This window comes from Macadamia integrifolia, chromosome 11 (assembly GCF_013358625.1).
Source record: "Macadamia integrifolia cultivar HAES 741 chromosome 11, SCU_Mint_v3, whole genome shotgun sequence".
NCBI classification, from domain to species: Eukaryota; Viridiplantae; Streptophyta; class Magnoliopsida; order Proteales; family Proteaceae; genus Macadamia; species Macadamia integrifolia.
Genome location: NC_056567.1, coordinates 23,061,384 through 23,085,613, shown reverse-complemented (window position 1 = coordinate 23,085,613; position 24,230 = coordinate 23,061,384). Strand labels below are relative to the sequence as shown.

Below are 24,230 nucleotides of genomic sequence, written 5' to 3'. Positions count from 1 at the left end.
TAATCGTGGCTAGGGTTTGTATCGTTGTATAGTCGATGACAGTTCTAGGACTAGGGATACAGGCTAATGTGTCATAGTAGTATTTACCAGACTTAGTTTTTATTGTTAGGTGGATAATAAAATAAATAAATTACATCGCGAGCATCATGGACTATGTGTTTAATTTCTGTATTCATGCATTATGAATTATATATGATTACCTTTGCTTGGTTGTGCATGAACCCCCCCCCCTCACTGAGCGAGTGGGAAAGCTCACCCCACATATATGACCCATTTTAAATGATAATGCAGATACGGTCGTGCTTATGGTTTCTGACTCTTTTTCCTCTAGACCCAAGTATGGAGTGAGCGACTGGTGGATGCCGGAAGCTGGGGAGCATGATCAGGATTGTGCCTATGATGTTTGTGCATACACGGCATCATGAGGTGTTGGGCGTACTTTTGTTATTTTGATATAAACTTGTGGATGATATACTTTTGAACTTATTATTTATAAGTCATGGATGACTGTAAACAGATAAACTTAGTTATGGATAATTACTTTATCATTAGATGTTCCTCATTTATTTATGATTCCACTATATTACTATGATTCCGCTGCTATTGGTTGGTTTGTGATGTGAGATTATGAATCATTAAGGTATTACGATTAGAGATCCTGGTAGGTTCGTAAGACGGGTAAGCATCTTACTTACACCATCAATATTCATACACAGTATGTTGGGTCTACTAGAAGTGAGGTGTGACAGGCAAGGTATCAACCAATGGAGTAGCTGAAATTATATCTACATCTGCATCCACATCATCATCAACACCTCTCATTCCTCTTCAAACCTGAAATCAGATTCATTCTCGAATCCTCCTCTCCCACTAGCATATGAATCCTCAAAAATCATACATAGTTCAGGCCATTGTACTAGCCTATTCTTTCTAAACTTTGACCAAGTAGGATTTGCCTGAAATATTTACAAACGAGCTATTAGATAAAATTACATCCAAGATTAAAAAACCATATAAAAGTACAGTATACCTTGATTTGTACATCCCAAACACTCTCATCTTCAACTGTATAGGTCCTGGTCATAAAATTCCAATCAAAACCTATAGTATCCGTAGTTACTTGAAAGCATTGTAATCGAGTCATATTTTATTCATCATATTCCTCTATTGAACCATCGTAAATGGTCGATCAGATTTTTCCTCAAACCCTTTCTTGATATTGTTCCACCCACCTTTATTGAAAGTGGTGGAACTCTTGTTACCAACTTTCACTTGCTCAATCATTAATTTCAAAAGATAATCTTGTTATCTTTGAGTCCATTTTGCTGTCTTATTTTTAGCTCTCGAAGTAGATGCCATTACTCTAAAAGTAGAAAACACATCTCTTATAGCTTAAAAATAAAAACACATGTCTTTGCTTCCTTCTCCCATATCATTCTCTCTCTCTCTCTCTCTCTCTCTCTCTCTCTCTCTCTCTCTCTCTCTCTTTTGTGAAAAGATGTTGATATTTTCTTATAGAAAACATATATTTAAACAATCCCATCATACTGCCATTGAACCAAAAACAACTCATATTCAAAGAATAACAAACATCAAGAAATAGATAAACAAACCTACATCATCCAAATCAACACAACAGAACCAAACATATATTCCAGGTTGTTTCAAGCATTTGACTGTCTAGTTGTCGGTCAAACCTATAAGCTAAAAGGTTGGTGCTACTTTCAAGTTTCAATTGCATGCTTTTGTTTCCTTTAGGAGCTCAACAGTATAATTCAAAGTTGAGCATAAAGCATATAGCTCATCTTGTTCAAGTTGAGACTCATTACACAGGCCACTGCTTTTAGAACTTCGAGTAGTGATTCATTGCACAAGACATTTCTTACAATAACAAAAGCTCCCCCCCCCCTTTCTTTAAATGCAATCGAAGTGGTTGCAAAGGAGTTGAATCTAGTGTAACTTGAACATGTTCCTTTAGAAGGGAACAGAGGCTACTTATATAACATGGGAGAGGCGTGGGAATTACATAGGCCAATCAAAAGTCCCAGTGACAACCAATTACTTTGGGGATGCTTTAACATCACGTGGGCTACCTCCCATTAAATACCTGATTTTTATTTATGGGGAAAGAGACACCTGTGCACTGATTCACAATATGGAGACAGACATGGATTGGATAAGAATTAACCATTCAAATACAACTCTGGCCTTTTTGATCTCTCCACACTTGGCATATAATGCCACAATACCATTCTGCACAAAATCATCTGATTCAAACCCATGTCTGAAAATCTGGGCATGAACCTAAAAACCCATTTCAAGGGTTGATTGTCCAATGCAAGCTTTGAGCACAAAAGGTAGAGTGAACCTATCTGGGCTCGCCCTCGGGATTGCATTCTTAAATACATATCAAGAGCATTACCAAACAAATTGTTCCTAGAATAACCACTTATGATCGAATTATACAAGAAGATATTCGGTGCAGGAATTTTCTCGAATAAATCACAGGATGTGAATGGTTAATTTTTATCCAAATGAAGCCATTGAATTTCCTCTTAAAAAAAGAAAGAAAATGATGGTGAATTAGTTCTACAGTGGCAGAACTTGCACTACTTTCTTCTACCATAACCCTAACCCTAACCTCCAAATTCTTGGTTGTGTTTCCCCTCTTCTGTCTTTAATTTTTTTTTTTGTGGGTAAGCTCTATCTTTTATCATCTCACAATATGTATAATGCTTGTAGTAGAGAGAGAAATAGAGTGAGTAAAGATATAGTGAGAGAGAGAGAGAGAGTGAGCGAGCGAGCGAGCGAGAGACATACCTGAGAGAGCTACGTGAGAGCTGCGTAAGAGACAAAGTTTTCCACAAAGCTGCATGAGAGACGGAGTGATCCACGGAGCTGCATGAGAGACAGAGAGAGCTGCAAGAGCTCCTTGAGAGACGGAGTGGTGTTTGAGAGTTCAATCCCTTTTCTCTAGGGCTTCTTGCAAAAGAAGTGGGCAAGGTCCTTTGGTGTGATTTTATCGGGAGTAGGTGGAGTAAAGGCAATGGAATTTACTCTTTGAAGTTGTTAGAAGAATAGACAAAATAACTTTTTGGTATTCTTGCAATTTATTCTTGTGTCATTCTTTTTCACTGGTTCACTCTGTGGGAATACAAAAATGAACTGGACGTACCAAACGTATTTCTATTCTATTTGCATTCTCGTGGAATAGAAGAACACCATAAGTGCTCTCCTAGAGTGTTATCAAATGGCACCTAAGTACCAAAACTCTACCATTAATTAGACTTTGCCAAGCCCAAGAACATGAAGACTTAGTGGTAGCTTTAAGGAAAGAGCAATTTGGGTAATACTTACCTTTAAGAACTTTAACCCATAGATCATCCTCATTATTTAAAACAAGCCAGCATTGCCTAGCCAATAAAGCTCTATTTTTTTTTTTTTTTTTGAATCCAGTAAAGCTCTATTAGAACTTCTAAAATCACAAAATCCAGGCCCTCCATCCTTTTTAATTTTGCATAAGTTGGACTACTTAAACCAGTTGACACTCCTCCCCTCAGCATCCTTCTATCAGATTTTCGAGCTGCTTTGCTAAGATCATGACGTATTGAATTAGGAAGAAGAAAGATAGACATTAATTAAGAGGGAAGCTTGAAACAAAAACTTTAATTAAAGCCTCCTTTCCTACAGATGATAACAAATTATTTTCCATCCAGTCAGTTATCTATGAACACGCTCCACAATGGATGAAAATTAGTTTTTTTTTTTTTTTTTTTTTGATCTCCCAAATTCAAAAGACAATCCTAGATACTTCCCATGAACAAACACTTCAAGGACACCCAAAAGGTTTGATATTGTATTTCTACCATTCACTAGGGTAAGGGGGCTAAAGCTAACACTTAATTTTCCTAAATTCAGTTCTTGACCTGAGGCTAATTTTTTTTTTGCTAAAGATCAGCAAAAGTATATTAATAATCATCAAATGTGAAGTTACAAATGCCCTTCAAGCCTCTATTCCACCTTCGAAGTGGCCATCAACAGAAAAAAGACTCAAAGCAACGAAGACAAGTAAATTACATAAATTGAAATCTAGACCTATGTTGAAGGTCCCAATCAAGCTCATAAGTTATAAAAGATGGAGAAGCATCCCAAATCTTTGAAGTACGAGTAGTAGCAGCATGCTTGGCTAGTTTGCCCGCTATAGTATTTATTTCCTAATAGCAATGAGATATAGTCCAAGTTATCTTGTCCAAATAACCTTTGTAGTATCACCATCTTTGTAAAAAGCACCATGGAATATTCTGTCTTTTGATGCAAGAAACAACAACCTGAGAATCACATTCTATCCACAAATTCCTGATTTCCTTCAAAGATGCTCAGTGTATTTCATAGAAGAAAGCAGCAAATTCAGAAATGAAGTTAGTACCAATTCCCTCATAGATCGCATAACAACCCATCTGAGAAGATGCACTGCAAAGAATACCACCTGCGCCTAAGCTGCCTGGATTCCCTATAGAGCATCCATCTATATTCAGTTTCCAGACACCTCTTGGAGGCACCTCCTAAGTTAATTCCAATATGTGATTTGAAGCTGCCCTTGTGGTACTATGAATATAAGCTTCTTTGAAATGAAGAGATCAGCCATTGACTTGATATGCACAGGAACAAGGAAGGAGAGATCCTTAATGTCTTTCATAATATAATGCACCACATAGCTTGTTGGCAAACTCCGATTATCAAACATTCTTCTATTTCTCTCAGCCCATATATGGAAAGGAATAATTGTGAGAAGAGGCATCCAGATCTTGCCACAACGGACAGCATTCTCTTTCCTTTTCCACCATGAAAATAGATTTTCAATAGTAGGAAAGCCCTCCCAGCGCAGGTCAAAAACAACCAAGAATGAAGACCTTAGTTTCACAGAATACTCACATTGTAGGAAGAGATGGATGAGAGATTCTTCATGCTTGTGACAAAGGTTACATCTTGAAGCCATAGGAATAGATCTCTTGGAAATCATATCATCAGTTGGCAAGCATCCATGAATAAATTGCCAACTAAAAATAGAGTGCCTCGGATGAAAACCCTTCAGCCAAACCTGCCGCTACCATCCCTTAACAGGGTTTTTGTCTCTTAACTTCTCCCAGCATGATTTAATTGAAAATTTACCTAATTCAGTTAAAGTCCAAACTCTCCTATCTTCAACCAAAAATGATGGAAGGTTGATAGAAGAAATCTGATCACAGATGTTTTGCGTTAAATGAGAAGCAACATGAGGCAACTCCCATTTAGCATTAACAATGAAATCTGAAACCAAGGTAGATAGATCTTGAAGTACCAGATTAATATTATCAATAGCATCAATAATTCTATTATTCCCAATCTATCGGTCATACCAAAACTTTATGGAAGATCCATTCCCCACTACCCATCTTTCTGATTCAGAAACAAAATCCTATACCTGAGGCTAAACAATAGTCCTTAACTGATTAATGATCACTTGGCATTCCTCTCTCTTAGCCATGTAAAAGAAGAAAACATCATCGGCAAAAAACAAATGGGACAACTTAGGATCATGTCTGCTAGTTTTATTCCAGAAGTAAGATGAGCTTGCTCAGCTTGAATAAGCCTACACGAAAGTCCCTATTGATAGGGGATGAACTAATATGAGCTAAGTGGACAGCCTTGCATAAGGTCCCTATGTGGAAGAATTTACCTAATGACACTACCATTAAATTTAATAAGTACTCCACAGTACGAAAACTAGGATAGCCTAGTCGTGGTAGCTTCGGCTTGTGGAGCCGGCACCCAGGGGAGGAGGCCGTGGGATCGAACCCTGTCATACGCATTATGTGAGTGTGTGTGTGTGTTTTCTTATTTATTCAGTACCCACCCGTGGGTTGCCCAGATGGTTAGGGCGAACTAGGGATTGTGTGGATTAGGCGCACGGTCTCAGGTTCGATTCTCCATCTGTACATCTGCGATTTAAGTGAAGATCATGACGGTGGGTTATTGTGCTAGTCTCCCCGATTAGTCGAGGTGTGCGTAAGCTGACCCAGACACCTTGGTTAACAAATAAAATAAATAAATAAATAAATACTACAGAGTACATAGACATTGCATGATCCAATGAACCCAAGTAGCACCAAAGCCCAACTTTAATAGAACCTTCTCCAAAAAACACCATTCTACTCTATTATAGGCCTTGCTAAGATCCAATTTGAGGGCCATAAAGTCCTTTTTACTCTTGTTTTGTCACAACTGGCGCAAATACCTCATGTACAACGTTAATGTTATCGGATATAACCCTAGTTGGAACAAAAGCACTTTGGTAAGGGCCAACTAGGGAATTTAGCAAAGGTTGTTAAATCACTTTATAAATAACAAGGCATAGACTAATGGACCTAAAATAGTTAATTCCTTCAGGGTTTTTCTGCTTGGGAATAAGGACAACTAATGTCTTATTGAATTCTCTAAACATGTAATCCTTGGAAAAGAAATGTCGTACAACCTGAACAATTGATTCCCCTACGGTAGGCCAATGAGTTTGAAAAAAATTACTAGGAAGTCCATCCAAACGTAGAGTTTTATAGGGCCCAATTTGAAAGGAAGCAGATTTAATTTCTCTTTCAGTCATAGGCTGACTTAACAAGTCATTCTATCAACTAGAAATGTGAGCAATAACATAATCAATGCAAGCATCAATATCAACAGAATTTGAACTAGCATACAAAACAACAAAGTGAGAAAGAATATGATAAGCAAGGCTAGGTCGATCATCAATCCACACACCAGAATTACAAAGTATCCCAGTTATATGGTTTATACACCTCCTACGAGAAGTAGAAGTGAAACAAATGGGCGTTTCTATCACCAGCCTTCAACCATTTCACACGGAACCTTTGAGTGTTCCTCCTGATTTAGGAGAGATTCCAATCAAGCACACAACTTCAAGGGCAAGCGTGGCCCTAGGAGGCTAGTTTGAATGGTTTCAAGAGCCTCCTTGAACCTACAAATTTCTATGTTACCATTTTAAACTCTTTTTCACTCCATTTTTTTTTTTTCAAGTGGGAGGCACATTCTTTTATTTTGCAATTGAGTTTAAAAAGAGGAGAGCCCAAGGGGACCAGGGGTCAATTTTTCGAGCATTTGCAATTTCATGCCCAAGGCCTAGATGTTCCTCCCATTTAGCCTTGAATCTAAAACTAGAGGGACATTTCCATTAAGGGGAAATGAAGTTAACAACTACAGGTGTATGATCCAATCCTAGTATAGCATGACGATGAACATCAACATGACTAAATTGACATAAAAGTTCACTATTACCAAATCCTTTATCAATACTAGCCATTTTTTATTAAATTCGAGCCAACTACGTTTATTTGACCAAAAAATACCAGGGCCGAAAAAGGAAGTTCAGCCAAACCACAATTATTAGTAGTATTAATAAAGTCAAGAAGTTGGGAAATTGATTTTGGGTTACCTCCAAATTTTTCATCATGGTGGACTTCATTAAAGTCTCCAGCACAAATCAAAGCACCCGAAATAGACTGTCTGCCAAAACATAGCTCTCTGATCGCATCTTGGTTCTCCGTAACTAAAGTCATTTGGAGAGGGCAAGTAAAAAATCTAGTAAATGCAACAATGTCAAAAATCCTATTAGATGTAAACAACAAAGACAAAGGGATATCATTATTCCAAAAAGAGAAATACTATTAGAAAGACCCTCAAGTTCTAAAATGTAACTAAAGTAAAAACCCAATCTTCTCTGTAACTTGGTTTGATGGCTTCGAGAATGCTTTCTTTTCATGAATAGTACCATACAAGGTCGAACCAAAGTGCAAAGGCACCCTAAATATTAAATTTTTAGGGCCGACCACTCCCCTAAAAATTCCACACCAAATGGCTAATGAGGCTGCCACCCAATGCCCTTGCAACAGAGTAGAATCAGAAGAGCTATTACAAAATACCATATGCTAACGTCTAGTCAGTCCCTTTTTACAAGGTCTGGACTAATGCCCTTCCAGATGGGTAGGTCCCAAATAAGTAGGGTTAACTGGACTAGGCATCTCAGCACCATGCCATTTAAGCAGCAAAAAAGCTTGTAAAGTATTAGGGCTCTCCATTTCTTCAATAACCACGGAACTTCCTTTAGGAGAAGGGTCTTTCTTAGTAACAACAAAAATCTTAGAAACCAAATTAACAACCTCTAAATTCTTATTAGAAGGCTCTTCAAACTCAGTCCATGGTTAATTCTTAACCATAGTTAGTGGCACAACAGTCTATTGGTTCCCCCCCCCATCATCTTTGTTATTTTGATAGAATTTGCAGTAGCATCACCCACCCGACCAGAAGAGCCTAGGGGTTGTTGATCTACCATAGGATTATAACCCATCGGACGGTTAAGGTAATAGGAGGTCGTGGGAGACATGGCCTTGCTAGTACTCGGTAGCCCATCATCTTTGTTATTTCGATAGAATTTGCAGTATTGTCAACCACCCAACCAATAGAGTCTAGGGGTTGTTGATCTACTATAGGATTATAACCCATCAGATGGTTAAGTAATAGGAGGTCATGGGAGACAAGGTCTTGCTAATACTCAGCCCAGCCTTATGATTGAGGAGCTTTGGTGCAGAGAAAGCCCAACTAAAGAGCTCCGTTGGGTTGTCCTCCAAAATATAGGATACTTAGTTTCCACAGAGAAGATTCGGAGACGGAAGTGGAGAGGAGTTGAGACAAGTCAATAAACTATCCGGTGAGTTGATATGAATAAGAGATTTTAACATGCTACAAAAGATGTTTTTATGCATGCATGAGAAAAAATGAAAGTTTAAGTATATGTATTTTTGTACTAAGTGTGATTATGCCATGTTCCATCTCACTGAGCTAATTCCCTTTAGCTCACCCCACTAGAGTTTTATGTCTAACAGCCTCAGATGTGGCTTGGTACAGAGGAAAAATCAATTGAAGAGAATTGAGGAAATGTATTTTTGGAGAATTAACTGTAATTTTTGAATAGGCTACATGATATGTATTGAGGTTTTGGCAGATTTTGATATGTAGCATGTTGTACAAATGATAAACGAGTCAACATGTATATTTTTGACGAAATTAATCAGAGTACGTAGTGGAACCGCGGCGGATCCCGTGAATAGTAAGGTGAATAGTAGAGGTAGGCCCATGATTGAATGACTCAAGTTTTGAGGATTATAAGTTGATTGGTCATTTTTACACCATTATTTAACAGTGGCCCGTGAGGACCTGCATCCATATCTCACCCAGATTTGGGGGCGGTACACAAAGTCCCATAAAAAAAAAAATACTCAAATCACTACAAAGATCTAGCCCAAGAGAGGATGAATAGCACCAGGTCCATTAAAGAAACGATGTCTAGAAAGGGGGGGGGTCCCTGCCCAGGTTCAAAAGAAAAGGGGTCTACTACACATGTGATACCCAATGTCAGTGTTGGGGAAGATGTTGTCGTTGCGAGTGACTGACGACACACTTTCTCTCTACCTTACAAACATAGCTCTATAGCTCTGGAAACTACATGAGGGCCACCCAATAGAGATATTTGCTTTCCTTGAGGACTGAACTGAACGAAGATTACAGAATTAGGATGTAGATTGCTCCAAACCAATTCATTTAGGTTGTAGCTCCATTTGTCCAATTATGCTCTTGAAATTGTCCTTCAATCAGACCTAGAAGAGGCCTGAGGTTCCTCAATTGTAGATAAAGTATACTGATTGGAAAAAGTTCTTTCTCATTAAATGATGATACTTATAGCCATTAACCTCATTTTAACATCAACCAGAGGTCTATTGGCAAGCTTCTTAGTTGCTACCACTCTCCAAAAGTGGCTTCAAAGCAAAGGCATCGGGATTCAGGCTTCAAATTTTGAAACAATTCTGATTTTACCATAGCATCCTTAACTTTTTTTTGTGGAGCAGGATCGTTGTTCATTCCCTATCATCCCGCAGAAGAAACATAACGAAGGAAGCTTCGCATAGATGAACTCATCCAGTAAGGCTTTGGACCAATCCTATTAATTCTCATCCCTATTTTCAAAGGAATATCAATTCGAACAACAGCACGTTGAAAACAACTGGCCAAAGTCCTTCAAACTAGAGGGTACCCGCATTGTTCTGAATATTCCAATGTTGCTTGCAATCTGAGTAGCCACTCTTCAGTAGACCATAGATGTGAACTGAGATTTCCATCCATACAAAGGATAAGTGCTCAGGGGGTGTGTTCTCACTCCATTCATGAAAAACGATCAGAGATTTCTTGACGAGCCAAGGTCACATGGATAGTGCTTGCTCAATCTCTCACTATTGCTCTAGTGGTGTAAGGAAAAGCTTGAAACTGATCTGTCAAACCACAAGATTATGGTGTATGTTCCATGCATTTGAGAGTGCTTTCGAAACAGTGGGAGCTATGAGCTGCTTACAAGTGAAAACTTTCCCCACAATAACCAAATTCTATTCTATCAGACCTACAAATATGTTTGCTTCAAGGATCTCAATAACTGGCGCGATCAGAAAGTTCATCATTTTTCAATATTTGAATTTCTATCTGCGCTTCCCAATCCATAGCAGTTCTGTACTTAAAAATAAAACCAACTCCAAAAATGTTAGCGATAGTATGATCACATCAGTGACCGAAGAGCCTAGCCCAATGTTGTAGCAGTACCCATCAGTGACCAAAGAGCATGATTGTCGGAGCAAGGGAAAGCAGGTGAGGGCAAGGTGGTGGGTAGGAGGGCAAAGGAGAGAGGGTAAGATTCAATGGAGGAGAGGAGAGGAGAGGTAGTGGAGAGAATGGGTTTTAGCAATAGATGGTTTGAACAGATGAAATGAAAGAAGAGGATCCGACAATAAATAAAATGTTAACATATACGATTCCAATATACATTGTTAGTTTACAGATCCCTGTTCCTAATTTTAATTTGGATATTTAGAAAATGGGGGGTAAATTGCATACATACATATTACAGTCCTATATCAACCATATGGGGGCTAATCCCACATCAGTTTTCAAAGGGAATTGATGAAGGTTGATATGGTCTTGGGTCCCCTCATCTTGTAAGCCGGTTTATGGGATTGAGTTCTTTCAGTTCCGTGTTAGTGGTATCAGAGCAGCTGCTCCTTGGCCCAACCTGTGCACGAAAGGGGCGACTTGGTACCAAATTGAGAGCGCAACTTAGAAATGACTACCTGATCTGGAGTGAGTTAGCGTGGTGGTATGTAACGGCCCGTTATCAGCCATATGGGGGCCTGATTCCACATCAATTTGAAACATGCACCCGTGGTTATCCCATGTATGAACAACCAAATGACTAATTGGAGATTGAGGGGTGGATTTTTTTTTTTTTTTTGAAACATATTGGGTGGGAATTATCACAGTAAGCAAAATATATATATATATATATATGAAGATGAAGTCAAATTCTCCACATTATTTAATTCCAGTTGAAATGAAAAAACCTTTTCCTCATTGGACCCGCTCTTGTTCAAAGATGTGCGAAACGTGTGTTTTATCAGATCCAATTGGACGCCCACATCTATTGGTAAACAGATGATGAGCTCATTCTAAGGGCCCATTTGATTTTGTTTCTCTTGTTTTTTAGTCTAGAAACGGCAGAAATGGTTTATGCCGTTTCTATGGTAAGAAACGATTTGTGAAAATGTAAAAAGGTGTTTGATTTTTCTGTTTCCCGAAACGTTTTCAACAATATAGTCAAGTTCAAGACATTAGTGAAGGTATTGTAGGAATGCAATTCACAAGTGAAGGCGTGACATTGAAGTTGCATGTATGCTTTATGGAGATGAGCTTCGCACAACTAGCTTGGAATCACCGCATTTGGATAACGAGAAGTTTCAACAATAGGTTGGGGGTTTGGGCAGGTCAAGTGAAGTATCGGGTTTTTCACAATTTTTTTCACTCCCACTTGTTTCTAGAAACAGAAAAACATGTCAAACTTGTTTCTCCATTCTTGTTTCTAGACACACAAATAGGCATAAATTTCTATTTCTGTTTCTAGAAACAAGTGAAATGAAACAGAAAAATCAAACGGGGCCTAAATGTTTTTGCCTTTTCTTTTTCTTGAAAGTTTTTTCCTGTCTTGCACCCAAGAGCTTCGTAAACACGTGTTAATAACACCACATAGCAGCATGACTCTACACTAACACGAGGGTCAACGGCAGGACACACAGGAGCATCTTTAGGTGCAGGATTTCCATCTTTTATGAGATGCGGGGTGTTCAATCCAGCCCCCTGTGTCTTGGCACAGGGGCCATGCTGCCTATCCTGAAAAAAAATACTTAGTTCAGGCCTGTGTATGTGAAAAACTGTGCAACAAAAACAACAAAACAAACAGACCAAAAAATATGGCTAAAGGGGGAAAAAAGTTCATTCTATTACCAGAATATCACTCCAAACAAAGACTACAAAACTCCTCTGTACAGACAACAGATATCAGGCAGCAGGAAGTTTATTAAATGGATGCCGGCTCCCTTTACCTTCTAAGAGGCTTGTAGAGGACAACAGTGACATACTTGGACTGAAACCTATGGGTCAATCCAAGAGCAACAAGGGACTGAGAAGCCCATCCTTTCTCTATGAACAGGTGGTTGAGAACAACATGCTGGGGTTTTGTATTTGTGGAGGAGGATTCAGCAGAGTTTGGCATCCCCAGGACTGTGAGGTGCATCTGGGGAGGAACAGCAACAGGCTCCTTCGCAAAGTCTTCGTCCCCAGGAAAAACCTGAGTGTAGCTGGAGTCTGGTGATGATGGGGGTTCAAACTCCGCTACACTTTCTGGGTTCTCTGGAACATAATCCTGCAAGAAAAGAGCCAAAATTTTAACTAATAAAAGAAAGGCAATAATCAATCTAAAGGAAATTACAGTAAGTATTGTCTAACAAAATTTCTTACCCTATTAAAGAAAGGTGATAATAAAAAGAAATTACATGAGTATTGTCTGGACCTAAATTTTGTCATTCTCATTGAGCCTAAAGTGGAAGACTAAGTACTGGCCGCTAATTCATATGGTCTCTCTACTTGGTAGAATTTCTATAATTGTTGGTCTCTTTCTCTGTCCACATCAAAGGGCCCTATGTTCATTGCACCAACTAAAACATTCTTTTGAAACACTATTTTCATTGGGTGATGTAAGCAAAACCCAAGGGCAGGTCTCATATGTTTGCTCTTTTCCTTCCACCTTTTGTTTTTTTGGGAGGTGAGGGTTGTGTGCACACACGCAATTTAAAAGGTGGAGTATAGCACATAATCTCACGGGGGCGTGGGATCAGCATCCCTCAAAGTCAAAAGGGAATAAAAGAAACCCAGCTACATTAAATTCCAGGTTGTTGAGCGATTTAATAATCAAGTTGTTTAAGAATAGCAAGCTTCTGTAACGTGATAAAGAAAGAAGCTCCATAACCTGCAGATTTTAATGATATTCTATAAGAAAATATAAGTTCCCTAGCCTAAAAATATAGATGATGGACCAACTCTTGGAGGGACCACAACCTGAAGTAACTGATTCAACAGTCCTATACTGCTTGTGTAATGGATTCTTCCTGGCCACTTTGTATACCAAATTTACACATGCATCAAGTGTATGAAACTGCAGATGGGCCTGCCAAAAATACTTACATGCACATCAAGAAGGTTACAAACATTGCCCGTCTCATCAGCAATGCACGGAAGATCAGGAATATATCTCCACTCACCATCCACAATGAACTTGTACTGGTATATACCTGATGGCAGCACCAATAGAATAGAATGATCTTTACCTGATTTTTGCAACATCTTCCTGCACCATTTGTAAGCATAATAAATGTCACATGAAAGGAGTAAAGCAGTTTCAAAATTCTCTCAACTACCAAAGTCATAATAAGGATTTTCATAGATTAAAATTATTTCATATCCAGAAAAATTATAGGATACCTTTGTGCCCAGTTGTCCCAAGATCCCTCCACAGCCACATTGTTACCACCGTAGGTCCATGTGATCATGGTGGGGATACCTTTCTCAGGTGATAGATCAAGATCTCCATGAGATTCATTCAGCCACAGTTGATTGAAAACCGGCGAAGCATCACCTCTTTGTAAGGGAGCCACAGGAGCCTATTTAGGAAAGAAAAAAGGTACTGGTATATTAGTCAGGAAGACTACCACCAAGGACAATAGAACTCATTCTTTTGCTTTGATCTCCAAGGGAGCACTCAATTTCCCTCTATATCTCCCTTCATCCTTATCACCCAGCACAATTTTGCAATCCAGTTTGACTGTCCCACCCACCCCCCCGAAAATAACGAAAAAAAGGGGGTTGCCCTTCAAAAATTAAACAGAGAATAAAGAAATCATAAACTAATCAACCATTAGCTTCGAGCAAAACACATGAAGTAGCCTATAGCATTCGTAAAAAAAATTTGGCGTGTACCCAGAAGATGTCGTCAAAAAGTCCGAAAAGAAGAAGGGGTGTAGCACAATAGAGTCCTGCTTTTGCAGGGTTCCAGAGGGAGTAGACTGGACACAGTCCTGACCTTGGCATTTTTGCATTGAGTGATTGTTCTCGAAAGCTCCATTACCACAATTCTGTACAAGGTACAAGAGAAGATTTTTTTCCCTCTTCTTGGGGGGGAACTGGTGGGGGAGAACAATGAATCGAATGAGAAAGCAAAAAAAGCTACTAACCAACTCTTCACTTCCAACAACATTTTTCTTTTAGTTTAATAAGAGATTTTATTAATTGAACTGAAAGTTAAGATAAACTTTCGCTACATGTCATTAGATTCTAAAGAAAATTAGTGCAGAAAATAGGTTAGGAAAAAAAAAAAAAAAAAGGACAATGCAGCTTGTAAAAGAGAAGCTCAGACAAGCAGCGGAAGATGGTAGTGAGAAATAAGGGCACCATAGCTCTAGCTTGAAAATTTAATAAATGAGATTCCATGTTTCTTTTAAAAAGAGTATGCTAATAACCAAATCAAGTGATGACAATCCATGATAATATAACAAGCAGACAATAAATGCATCCATGAAAATAAATTTGAATCATGTTTCAATTATAAGAAAAAAAGAGTCACATACACAAGTACAGAGAGACTGTATGTTTTTGTCTTCATGGAACATTTGAGTATGAGAGATACATAGTATTTCAGGGCTCATTTTACATTCAATTTGTTCACCCTCATGACTCCTCAACTTGTTCCACGTTAACCAATGAACTTAGAAAGGAACATTTTCATGACATCACTCCAGTAAGTTAAGATCAATCTAAAACAGGAGGACTCGCCCCAGTGCAAGGGTTAATGCTCAGAGGAAGAGTATGATGAGTAAACAGAGCAAGAAAACTTCAGACCTGTTCATCAATTTAGACATCATATATTCATTTTAAAATATTGGAAAAGGCTGGGAATGCTAGCGGTATACCCAACTCCGTGTCTATCTCTCTCCTTCTCCCCTTGCAAAAGTCTCATATACTCCTCTCATCCCAGCCCTCCCATTGGTTGAACCGCTAGCTCCAGGAAAGCCAACGGCATACGTTACCTCCTCCCCTAAAAATAAAAAATATTATATATATATAGAAATTATCATAAACTCATATCATTTGCGATGCTCTCCTTTCCATTTTTGATTATTTTCATAAGTATCAGATATTTTATCTTTTATTAATTTATTGAGAGTAGTGTATGCCACCACCTCTATATACTTAATAAGTGGCTTGTATGAAAATAACAAAAAAAAAAAATGAGCGTTCGTTATTGAATTGAATTCAACCCACATCTGACAGGTAGAAGAATTTAGCACCCCAAAACAACCTCATCAATCATGCCCTAAAATCACTCAACGACAGTTATCAAGGAGTATTTGAAATGTCCAGCTATTAAAAGTTAGAACATAAATAAGTTGGATGTCAGTCGAACAAAATCCCAACTAAAATCATCAGAAGTATCTATAATCCTTAAAAGGAAAAGAGTAGTGACTTGATTAATTCTCTAGTCACATGAACACCATATTTTCACCTCTCTATCTATATCCATTCAATAATTATTTCTGCAGACACATCTTTGTGCCCTGCCAAACCTCTATCTCATGCAATATAGAGGAAGGTGGATTACCCCTTCCCATGTGATCTCTCTTGCTTAGCAAATTGTGGCAAAGTCATAATTGTCATATTCACCTTTAAAAGTGATACAAATAAAGCAAAATCATCCAAATCTTACACTCTTTCTAATTCTAGACCAGTAAATGACTGTTAATGGCTTGAAGGCTTAAGAAGAATTAGAATAGTTTACCCCAGGTTCCAGCCTCACACGGATTAACATAATTTCTACATAAAATAGCTAAAGTTCTAACCACATTTAGGGTTTGAAATTTTGAATCCAATAGTTGTTGTAAGTTTAATATAAATAATAATTACTAGCTTTACTTCAATACATTCACTATTTGTCCAAGACTATTAGAAGATTATGTTCAATAATAACCATTAAATCTGATTCTATCTATAAACAAGAAACAAATTGTCCAGGCAAAAAGAAATTTTCTTGATTAAATGTAGGAAAGTGAAAAGATATAATTAATAAAAGCGGAAGTGCCTCCCACTATGCAGTATCCATAAATCCTCTTTGTCGCACCTTTTATTCCGGCCACAGGGACTAATGATTTGGAAATCTGACCTTAGTAATTGAACACACAAACAATATGCGTACATATGAGAAAAATGACCATTTTTATCTAACTTTTCAAACATATAGTGAATTAAGCACATTTTATATGAAAATATAGTACACAAAATTTTCATAAGCCAATCAAAATGGGATATAAAAGGGGTTTGATGAAACACCTGAAAAAAAATGGGAGAAAAAAGAATTGCTGCCCTGCAACATGAGTAGATGACAAGATCGAAGCTGCAACTTCTCTCTTCCCTGGCACCCACTTCTGCCATTGTTTCTTTGCATGGGATCTACTATATATTTTTCTTTTGCCTAACTAAAAGCTGAGATTGGATCTCTGAATTCAGCAACAGGTTGGATCTGCCCATTTCCTCCTCAATCCTTCTCTGTTTCTGCAACCTTTACTCCTCCTCCTCTCTTTTGATTTTGGAGAAGAGCATGTGCCTCTCTCTCACACAAAAGAGATCAACCTTTCCTTCCTTTTCCAAAAAGACAATAAAGACATCTATGCCTCGGTAGTTGCAATCTGTACAATTTGCCTTCAGCATTAATCATTGACCAGCCTTTCTTGCTGATGGAGACAGAGAGCTCATCAGAGCAGCAGAAAGGGGGGGGGGGAGAAGAAAAAAAAGTTTGTTTACAAGAAAAAAGATTTAAAAAGAAAATTGGAAAAATACTATATTTGTATTTTCCTTCTTTTTTTTTTCTTTCAGGTTACTCATTTGAGAGAAGTTTAGGACTTTGAATTGAGTATATGTAGAAATATAGTTTTATCTTCACATATAGCCATGTTTTTTGTTCTGTTTTTTTCAAAAGTGAGCTGATAATATCCCTATTAAACCATTTCAACTTCCTTTTTCCTTCTCCATTTGTCTGACCGAATTTTAACCTTATTTTTAAAAGCCCATAACAAAAAATAACTGTGTCTCATACCATATTTTTTCCTTTCCCAAATTAACTGTCTATGATCTGAAAACATTGAAGAGATAGAAGATTCCCTAGATCGTCCTCCAGTCAAATTCGGTTGCCTATCTCAACTGCATGGCCCAACTCCATCGGGACTGTGTCGCAGTAGTCTTCAATCAAGTTCCTTGGGGTTTTAGTTTTCTGATTTCGTCCTTATTCATGATTTCTCATTTTTGGGTCTACGTTTGTAGTCTAAAATGTGATTTAACTATTTAAGTTTTCATGGTTGTAAGTTCAAAGTTAAAGTTTACTTTGCAGAATTCAGGTTTCAGCATTTGAGTTCAAGTTTTATTGTTCCAAGGAGCACAGTTCGTGGTTTCGGAGGGTCTCATGGATTTTTCTGGGAAACTATGGTACTTTTTTGCCGCTATTCAGGTCAGTATGAAGGGAAACATACTTCATATTACACAAGCACAAGTGGAGAAGGCCTTTACTCCACCGAGGAATGAAAAATCATGTGTCTACTAAAGTGAGTTCAAAGTCATCCCTACCCGAGTTGAGAGTCAAAAAAGACCTCTTGCTGAGATATTTACCTTCTGCTTAAGAGAATGCCCGAGGGAGCGCCCTGCCTCAGATAGCATCTCCCAGCTTCTTAATAATGTACAAAATGAAACTCCTAATCCCAACTTCCTCGAGAAAGTCTCCGCTACATGTGAAACATATAAATAAATGAATTTCTCTCAACTTCCTTTGCAGAAATTGTTTTCAAGCAGCAGCTAGCCAGTCCTTATTTCGTAGTTGCAAGCGAAAAACAATCACCCAGCTTCTCAATAATGTACAAACTGAAACTCCTAATCCCCACTTCCTCAAGAAAGTCTCCGCTACATGTGAAACATCTAAATAAATGAATTTCTCTCAACTTCCTTTGCAGAATTTGTTTTTAATCAGTGGCTAGCCAGTCCCTATTTCGTAGTTTTAAGCGAAAAACAATCTTTATAAGATGAAATTCCTTCATGAAAAACGTAAGGTGTTCTTATTACAGCCATGAGAAGAAAAATTAAACACATCCTCTAACTCTTTACATGCCTAAATAAGAAATTATACACCATTGCATGCAAACAGTGGTGCGGACATACTACAAAGTTTTGGTCCAAAATCCTCCGTATAAGCAAGAAGTTAATTTTATGCCAAATATCAATATCTTATCCCATAAAGCCTAAGAGCAACAATAGCATGAGTAAAGAGATCAGTCATTAAAATACGACATATTGTTGGGAACCTACATCTGAATTGCATGGATTACTCTAAAATGGTGAACTACCATCGTCACCACATGACAAGCACAGGAAGACCATTGTCAATAGGAGACACAAAAACAACAATTATTCATTTCCTTGTTAATAGTATATGACACAATCATTCTAATCCTTGTTACAGTAACAAACTTACAATCGAAGCTAATTCATACAGCATATTGTTCCACATGTGTCTAATAAAAACCTACCCTCCTTTTCACAATATGCCTACCTTTGGGCTCTCTTACCCTCGCCCTTGCCCTCCACTCCTGAAGGAAACCCTAATCTAAGTTTCCCTTCGCCCGTGAGTCCAGGGTGCTCCCTCTCTCTCTCTCTCCCACCTCCACCTTACTTCTTCCTCTACATCTTCCCTTTCCCTCTCCCCTCTCCTCCCTCCTCCCTCCCCTCTCACCTCTTCCTCTTCTCTCTTCCTCTCCCTTCTTCCTCCTCCACTCTCTTTCTCTTCTATTTCTCCCTCTAATCCTAGTGTCAACCAGCTCGTTTGGTGTTGAGACTGCTACAACCGCTTGGCTTGCCTTCCCGCCAGCTTCCTACTCTGCTTGGTCTACAGACATGGTGTTGGGCCTTCTAGGTTAGCTGTTTCATAGTCGCCTTCTCGCCAAGCCTGCTACCCTTTTGGACATCTCTCCCACCAAGCCTCTTGTCCTGCTGGTCGTCAGCCCCTCTTGGCTGTCCACCCTTTCCAAATGCCAGGGTCGTTTGGTCTGTCTGCTGGCCCACTTGTTCCAACGGGCTTGCCTCTCCGTTAGCCCCTCAAGCTTGTTTGCCCTTCCAGATGCCAGGCTCTTTTGGTTGATCCGTTTGCTCACCTCATTGGCCTCCACCCCTGTTGGCTGTTTGCTCCGTTGGGTCTATTAGTCGTCGGCAGCCTACCTTGTTCAGTCTGTTGGTCACTGGATCTATGTCCCGATCGGCAACAACCTCTTCGACACCAGCCCGTTAGGCCTCTCTTGGCTGGAAGCCACTCCGTCATTGCCATCTAAAAGGCCGGTGCCCCTCCGCCATGGCGACCCCCTTCACTAAGCCAGCTATCTGCTTGGTCGTGGCCCTCCACAAGGCCAGAGCTCCGCTGTCATGGCTATCTCTTTTCCAGTGGTGCTCCTTCTTCTTGTTGGCCACTAGGAGCTGTGGTTTCTCTTCTCGGTTTTGACTGGTTTTCCCTTCTCTTCTGCTTGGGCTTCCGGCAGTGTTGTAGGAGTTTTTTAGCCCATGTGGGCCTTGGATGTTGCCCTTTACAGGCTTTTGTTATCATTTTTGGGTTAATAATTTCCCCTTTGGGACTATATTTTCCCTCCCCCTTCTTTTATGCTTTTACTATTCACCCAAAAAAAAAAAGAACAACCTACTCAACAATTGGGATGTCAAGTTGTGGCACTTGTTTCCTTATAAACCATAACAGAGCAGGAAAAAAAAAAAAAAACAACAGCAACAAATATGCCCTCATTAATTGTATGCAAAAATTCAATATAATACTTGCTAATATGGAAGCATTGTGACCATAACTATTATTATCCTTGTGGGAAAATGTATAATTCATAAATCCTAGATTTTGGCATCCTCAAATCTGGCATCAATGAAATATATGCATGTTGGATTTCGTGACTCATCGTCATATAAACCATCATTGAGAAACAAAGGTTAAGGATTGTGAAATCCAGAATATTAATGATCGACCTGAACAACAAATACGGATCCCCTCCACCCCTTTTGGCATTACTAACGAAATATCCTTCACTATTTGACTAAAAAAAAAGGAAAATGATCTTGTTTTGTTCCTCGGTTGAAAAGAGATGTCTTGAACAATCAGAGAAGCACTTTGATAAACAGATTTGATCTTGACCGACTCAATTAATGTATGCAATCAACTCCATGCATCCTATTTTTCAGGTTTAGCAACTCCAGCATCAACTTGACATACACATGTCAGATTCAAGCACCCATTCACATAATTAATCAAACTAAGTATCAAGGAACCCACGATCTTAACTACTGAATCAACTCCTGACATTCTACATTAAACAACAAAGAACCGAGAAATCCATAATTTAACTAACCATCCTACTCAACCTATCTTATCTTTCCAGGTTTGTAAAGTTTGAAATCGAATGGCATATGAATGTCAGATTCTGGCACCTACTCTATCAAAGTATAATCAAGCACCAAATAATTGGAAGATCCATAATCACCACTTCAGTACATCTTATTTTGTTGGTTTGTCGAGTATGACAATACAAGATACACCTGTTGAATTCTCTCTCTCATATAAAGCATCAGCAAGCAACAAAAAATTGAGGAATCTATGATTTCTTCACAGCCTCTAGGTTTCTCCATTGTTGTGGGTTCGAGTCGGAAAAAAGTCTCTACGCGAAGCGGGGGTAAGGCTGCATACATTATGACCCACCCCAGACCCCACAGTGGCGGGAGCCTTGTGCACTGGGTATGCCCTTTTATGATCTTAACAACAGAACCAAATCCGCACCCCATCTTTCCATGCCTGCTGACTTTGGCATCAAACAACATTTACATATTGGATTCTGGCATTTCTACTCACCATAATCAAGCAACAATCCATGATCTTAACAATCTAAACATCCATGATCCTAATAATGCAACCAACCTGAAATTACATGCAAATGCATGAAGACTAAGTCCAATTAACAAAGTAACAGAATATATCAGCTGGAAAACCACATCAATGAAATTCATTCTAATTTCCTTCCTAGACACAAGCTTAAAGTAAGTTGATTCATTCTAACAAGCAATAAATGCTAATGGGGTAAAAAAAAAAAAACAAAAAAACAAAAACAAAAACAAAACAAAGATTACTGCATTTATCAATCAAACAATTCACAGCCAGAATCAAATGCATTTATCAATCAAACAATTCACAGCCAGAATCAAATGCATTTATCAATCAAACAATTCACAGCCAGAATCAAATGCAACCATAAAAGGAAAGAAGACCTATAACAATAACCAAACATGAGAATCAAATTAAATGAAAAGAACCCAAATCTGCAACATGAAAAAAAGAAACAAAAAGATTACCTGAGGAGCAAACATAAGCGGAGATCGAAAACGACCTGGGCTTGGTGGTGGTGAGTTCCCCATTGAATCCACCGAATTAGCTCTTGCTGGACTGTAGGAGTTCACCGAAAAATCATCGTGGTAAGCTGATTTTCCATCGGATCGCCCTAACAGATCCTCACTTCCATTCTCTCCCTCCTCTTTTCCACTTGCATTTCCCATCTTCAAGAAGGCTTTCACAGATATGCGGATTGCTGGAACAGAAGTAGAGACATAAGGGATCTGAGACATTATGACACCCATTGTTGTTTTTACTTGCAGTCATCAACATGTTGAAGGAAGAAATGGCTTGAATGGTTTTATAAAGAACTTAAAATAAATAAATAAATAAATAAAGGATGGACAGGGTAGAGGTGGCTAAGCTGAGAAGAGGAAGGTGGTGTTTTGCACGAAGTGGAGGTGGTTATGTCAGAGTGACAGAGAGGTTACATGAAAATTCCATGTATTCCCTTAATTTCAGAGATTGACACCAGAAACACACTTACAATATTAAACTTCAAGGGTATAGGCTCACAAGCTATAAGAAAATTTGTAGACCAAAACCCATAGAGCCACAGATTAAGTGTAGGTGGGTCCAGGGCCCATAGTTCATCTTGTCTCTTAGGTTTAGAGGGGAAAAAACAGTCTTTTGAAATCCAGACCAAATCAGATGCTTGGACTGCTTGAGATGATAATAGGGGCACCTTTTTGGTTTGGGGCCTTTCAAACCCAGTGACCTGGATAGTGTCAAACCAGGGACACTAGCAGTTACAAAATCAATTCAACATAGGTTTGGGGGAAAAAATAACTTCAAATAGGCAAGACATCACAGTACTGAGAAAATTAATTGTTCTTCCTTCATTGTTTACTCTAAATTGGCTGTCAAAGTTATAAAACGATGATTTGGATAAATGACCTTTAATTTCATAATTAGTTTCCATATTTATCAAGATTTGAAAACCTAGTAGCACAAAGCTTTTGGAAGTTTAATTTTGAAGGAAGTAAAATTTTCATTGTTAATTTGGAAGGAAATTTAATTTAATTTTAAGGTTAGATGTAAACTTCATCTCTGTGGTCATTTTAGTCTGGTGCTCATAAGGAATTTGGACAGAAATTCTGGAACATAAAATAAGGCCTAAAATAGATTGAAGAAATCCAAAATTAATATGCAACAAGCAAATGCGTAATTGAAAATCAATTAAGGGAAACATTCAAAGGCGCAAAGGTCAAATATATAGAGCAGTATCAGGTTTTCCAAGACTAAGTTCCTGGAATTGGAAGATCCTGCTAGTTCTGAACGCCCCCCACTTAGCATCCATGATCAACCACGCATCATTTCTGTCATAGGACCATGATCATTCTTTTTGGGTCTCTCTCAATTCTTTGCAACAATTAGCATGTCAGCGGACAAGGTGCGACTGTAACTCAGTTAATCCTTTTGGGTTCTTTAGTTTTGAATTTGGAGACTAAATTTTTTTAAGGCAGATACTGAATTAGCCAGTCAAGAAGATCCACCAACTGTGCCATCTTGTTTGGTGGAGATAAGAGTAAATGAGGAACGTCTTTCACCTCATCTTTCTTCCTCTATTCTGATCTGATGAATTCCATGAAATATATGTGCCCAACATCTCTATCTTTCTTTTTCTGTCTATTTCTCTCTGAAATTCATTTCATTTCCCATCTGGGTATTTTCTCCAATGATTCAAAAAGCCAAGAACATTGAGAAAGATATTGATTGCAGAACAGGGGAAGTGATGAAAAGAGTGAAAGCAAGAAAATGTTGCATATACCTGATTTCAGAACCGCATAAACGAGTTGGGATCGGACAGTTTATTTGAGGGCTCGGCCGGCAAGAAGGGCCATCGCAGTAGCTACCGAAGCCTGAGGCCGCGAATGTGAAAAGAACAAAACGGGAGTTTGCACTTGCAGAAAGGAAAACCTGACCTGGGTTCGTCTAAAATTTTTGGTAGATCGGAGAAAACGATCTCTGACGCCCCTATGGATCGTGATAACGACTAAGGAGGGGAGGGAATAATGTTAAAAATTAAAAAAATTGAAAATTTTGCAGTTTTTGTGGTAAAAAAAAAATTTTTTTTTCAGGGTGACGTGACGCTATGACTCTTGGTTTATAATTATTATTTTATTTATTTATTTATTTTTTTAAACAAAAAATGATATCCGCTAGTGTATACCTACACCTAGACACAACAGAAGTGGAAATAACGTATTACTCCTGCACTGAGGGAGCTTGTGCATAC

The 24,230-nt window shown here is 38.5% G+C and overlaps 1 protein-coding gene across 1 annotated transcript; it reads right to left on the bottom strand.

Moving 5' to 3' along the window:
- Nucleotides 1–12,390: 12,390 nt before the first annotated feature.
- Nucleotides 12,391–23,980, bottom strand: LOC122094370 (SNF1-related protein kinase regulatory subunit beta-1-like). Its single transcript, XM_042665143.1, has 5 exons — nt 23,763–23,980; nt 21,955–22,187; nt 13,957–14,135; nt 13,660–13,822; nt 12,391–12,841 (listed from the first exon to the last, which is right to left on the bottom strand). Exons 2-5 carry the CDS (start codon nt 22,153–22,155, stop codon nt 12,518–12,520), a joined length of 867 nt encoding a protein of 288 aa, XP_042521077.1. The 5' UTR covers nt 22,156–22,187; nt 23,763–23,980; the 3' UTR covers nt 12,391–12,517.
- Nucleotides 23,981–24,230: the final 250 nt, after the last annotated feature.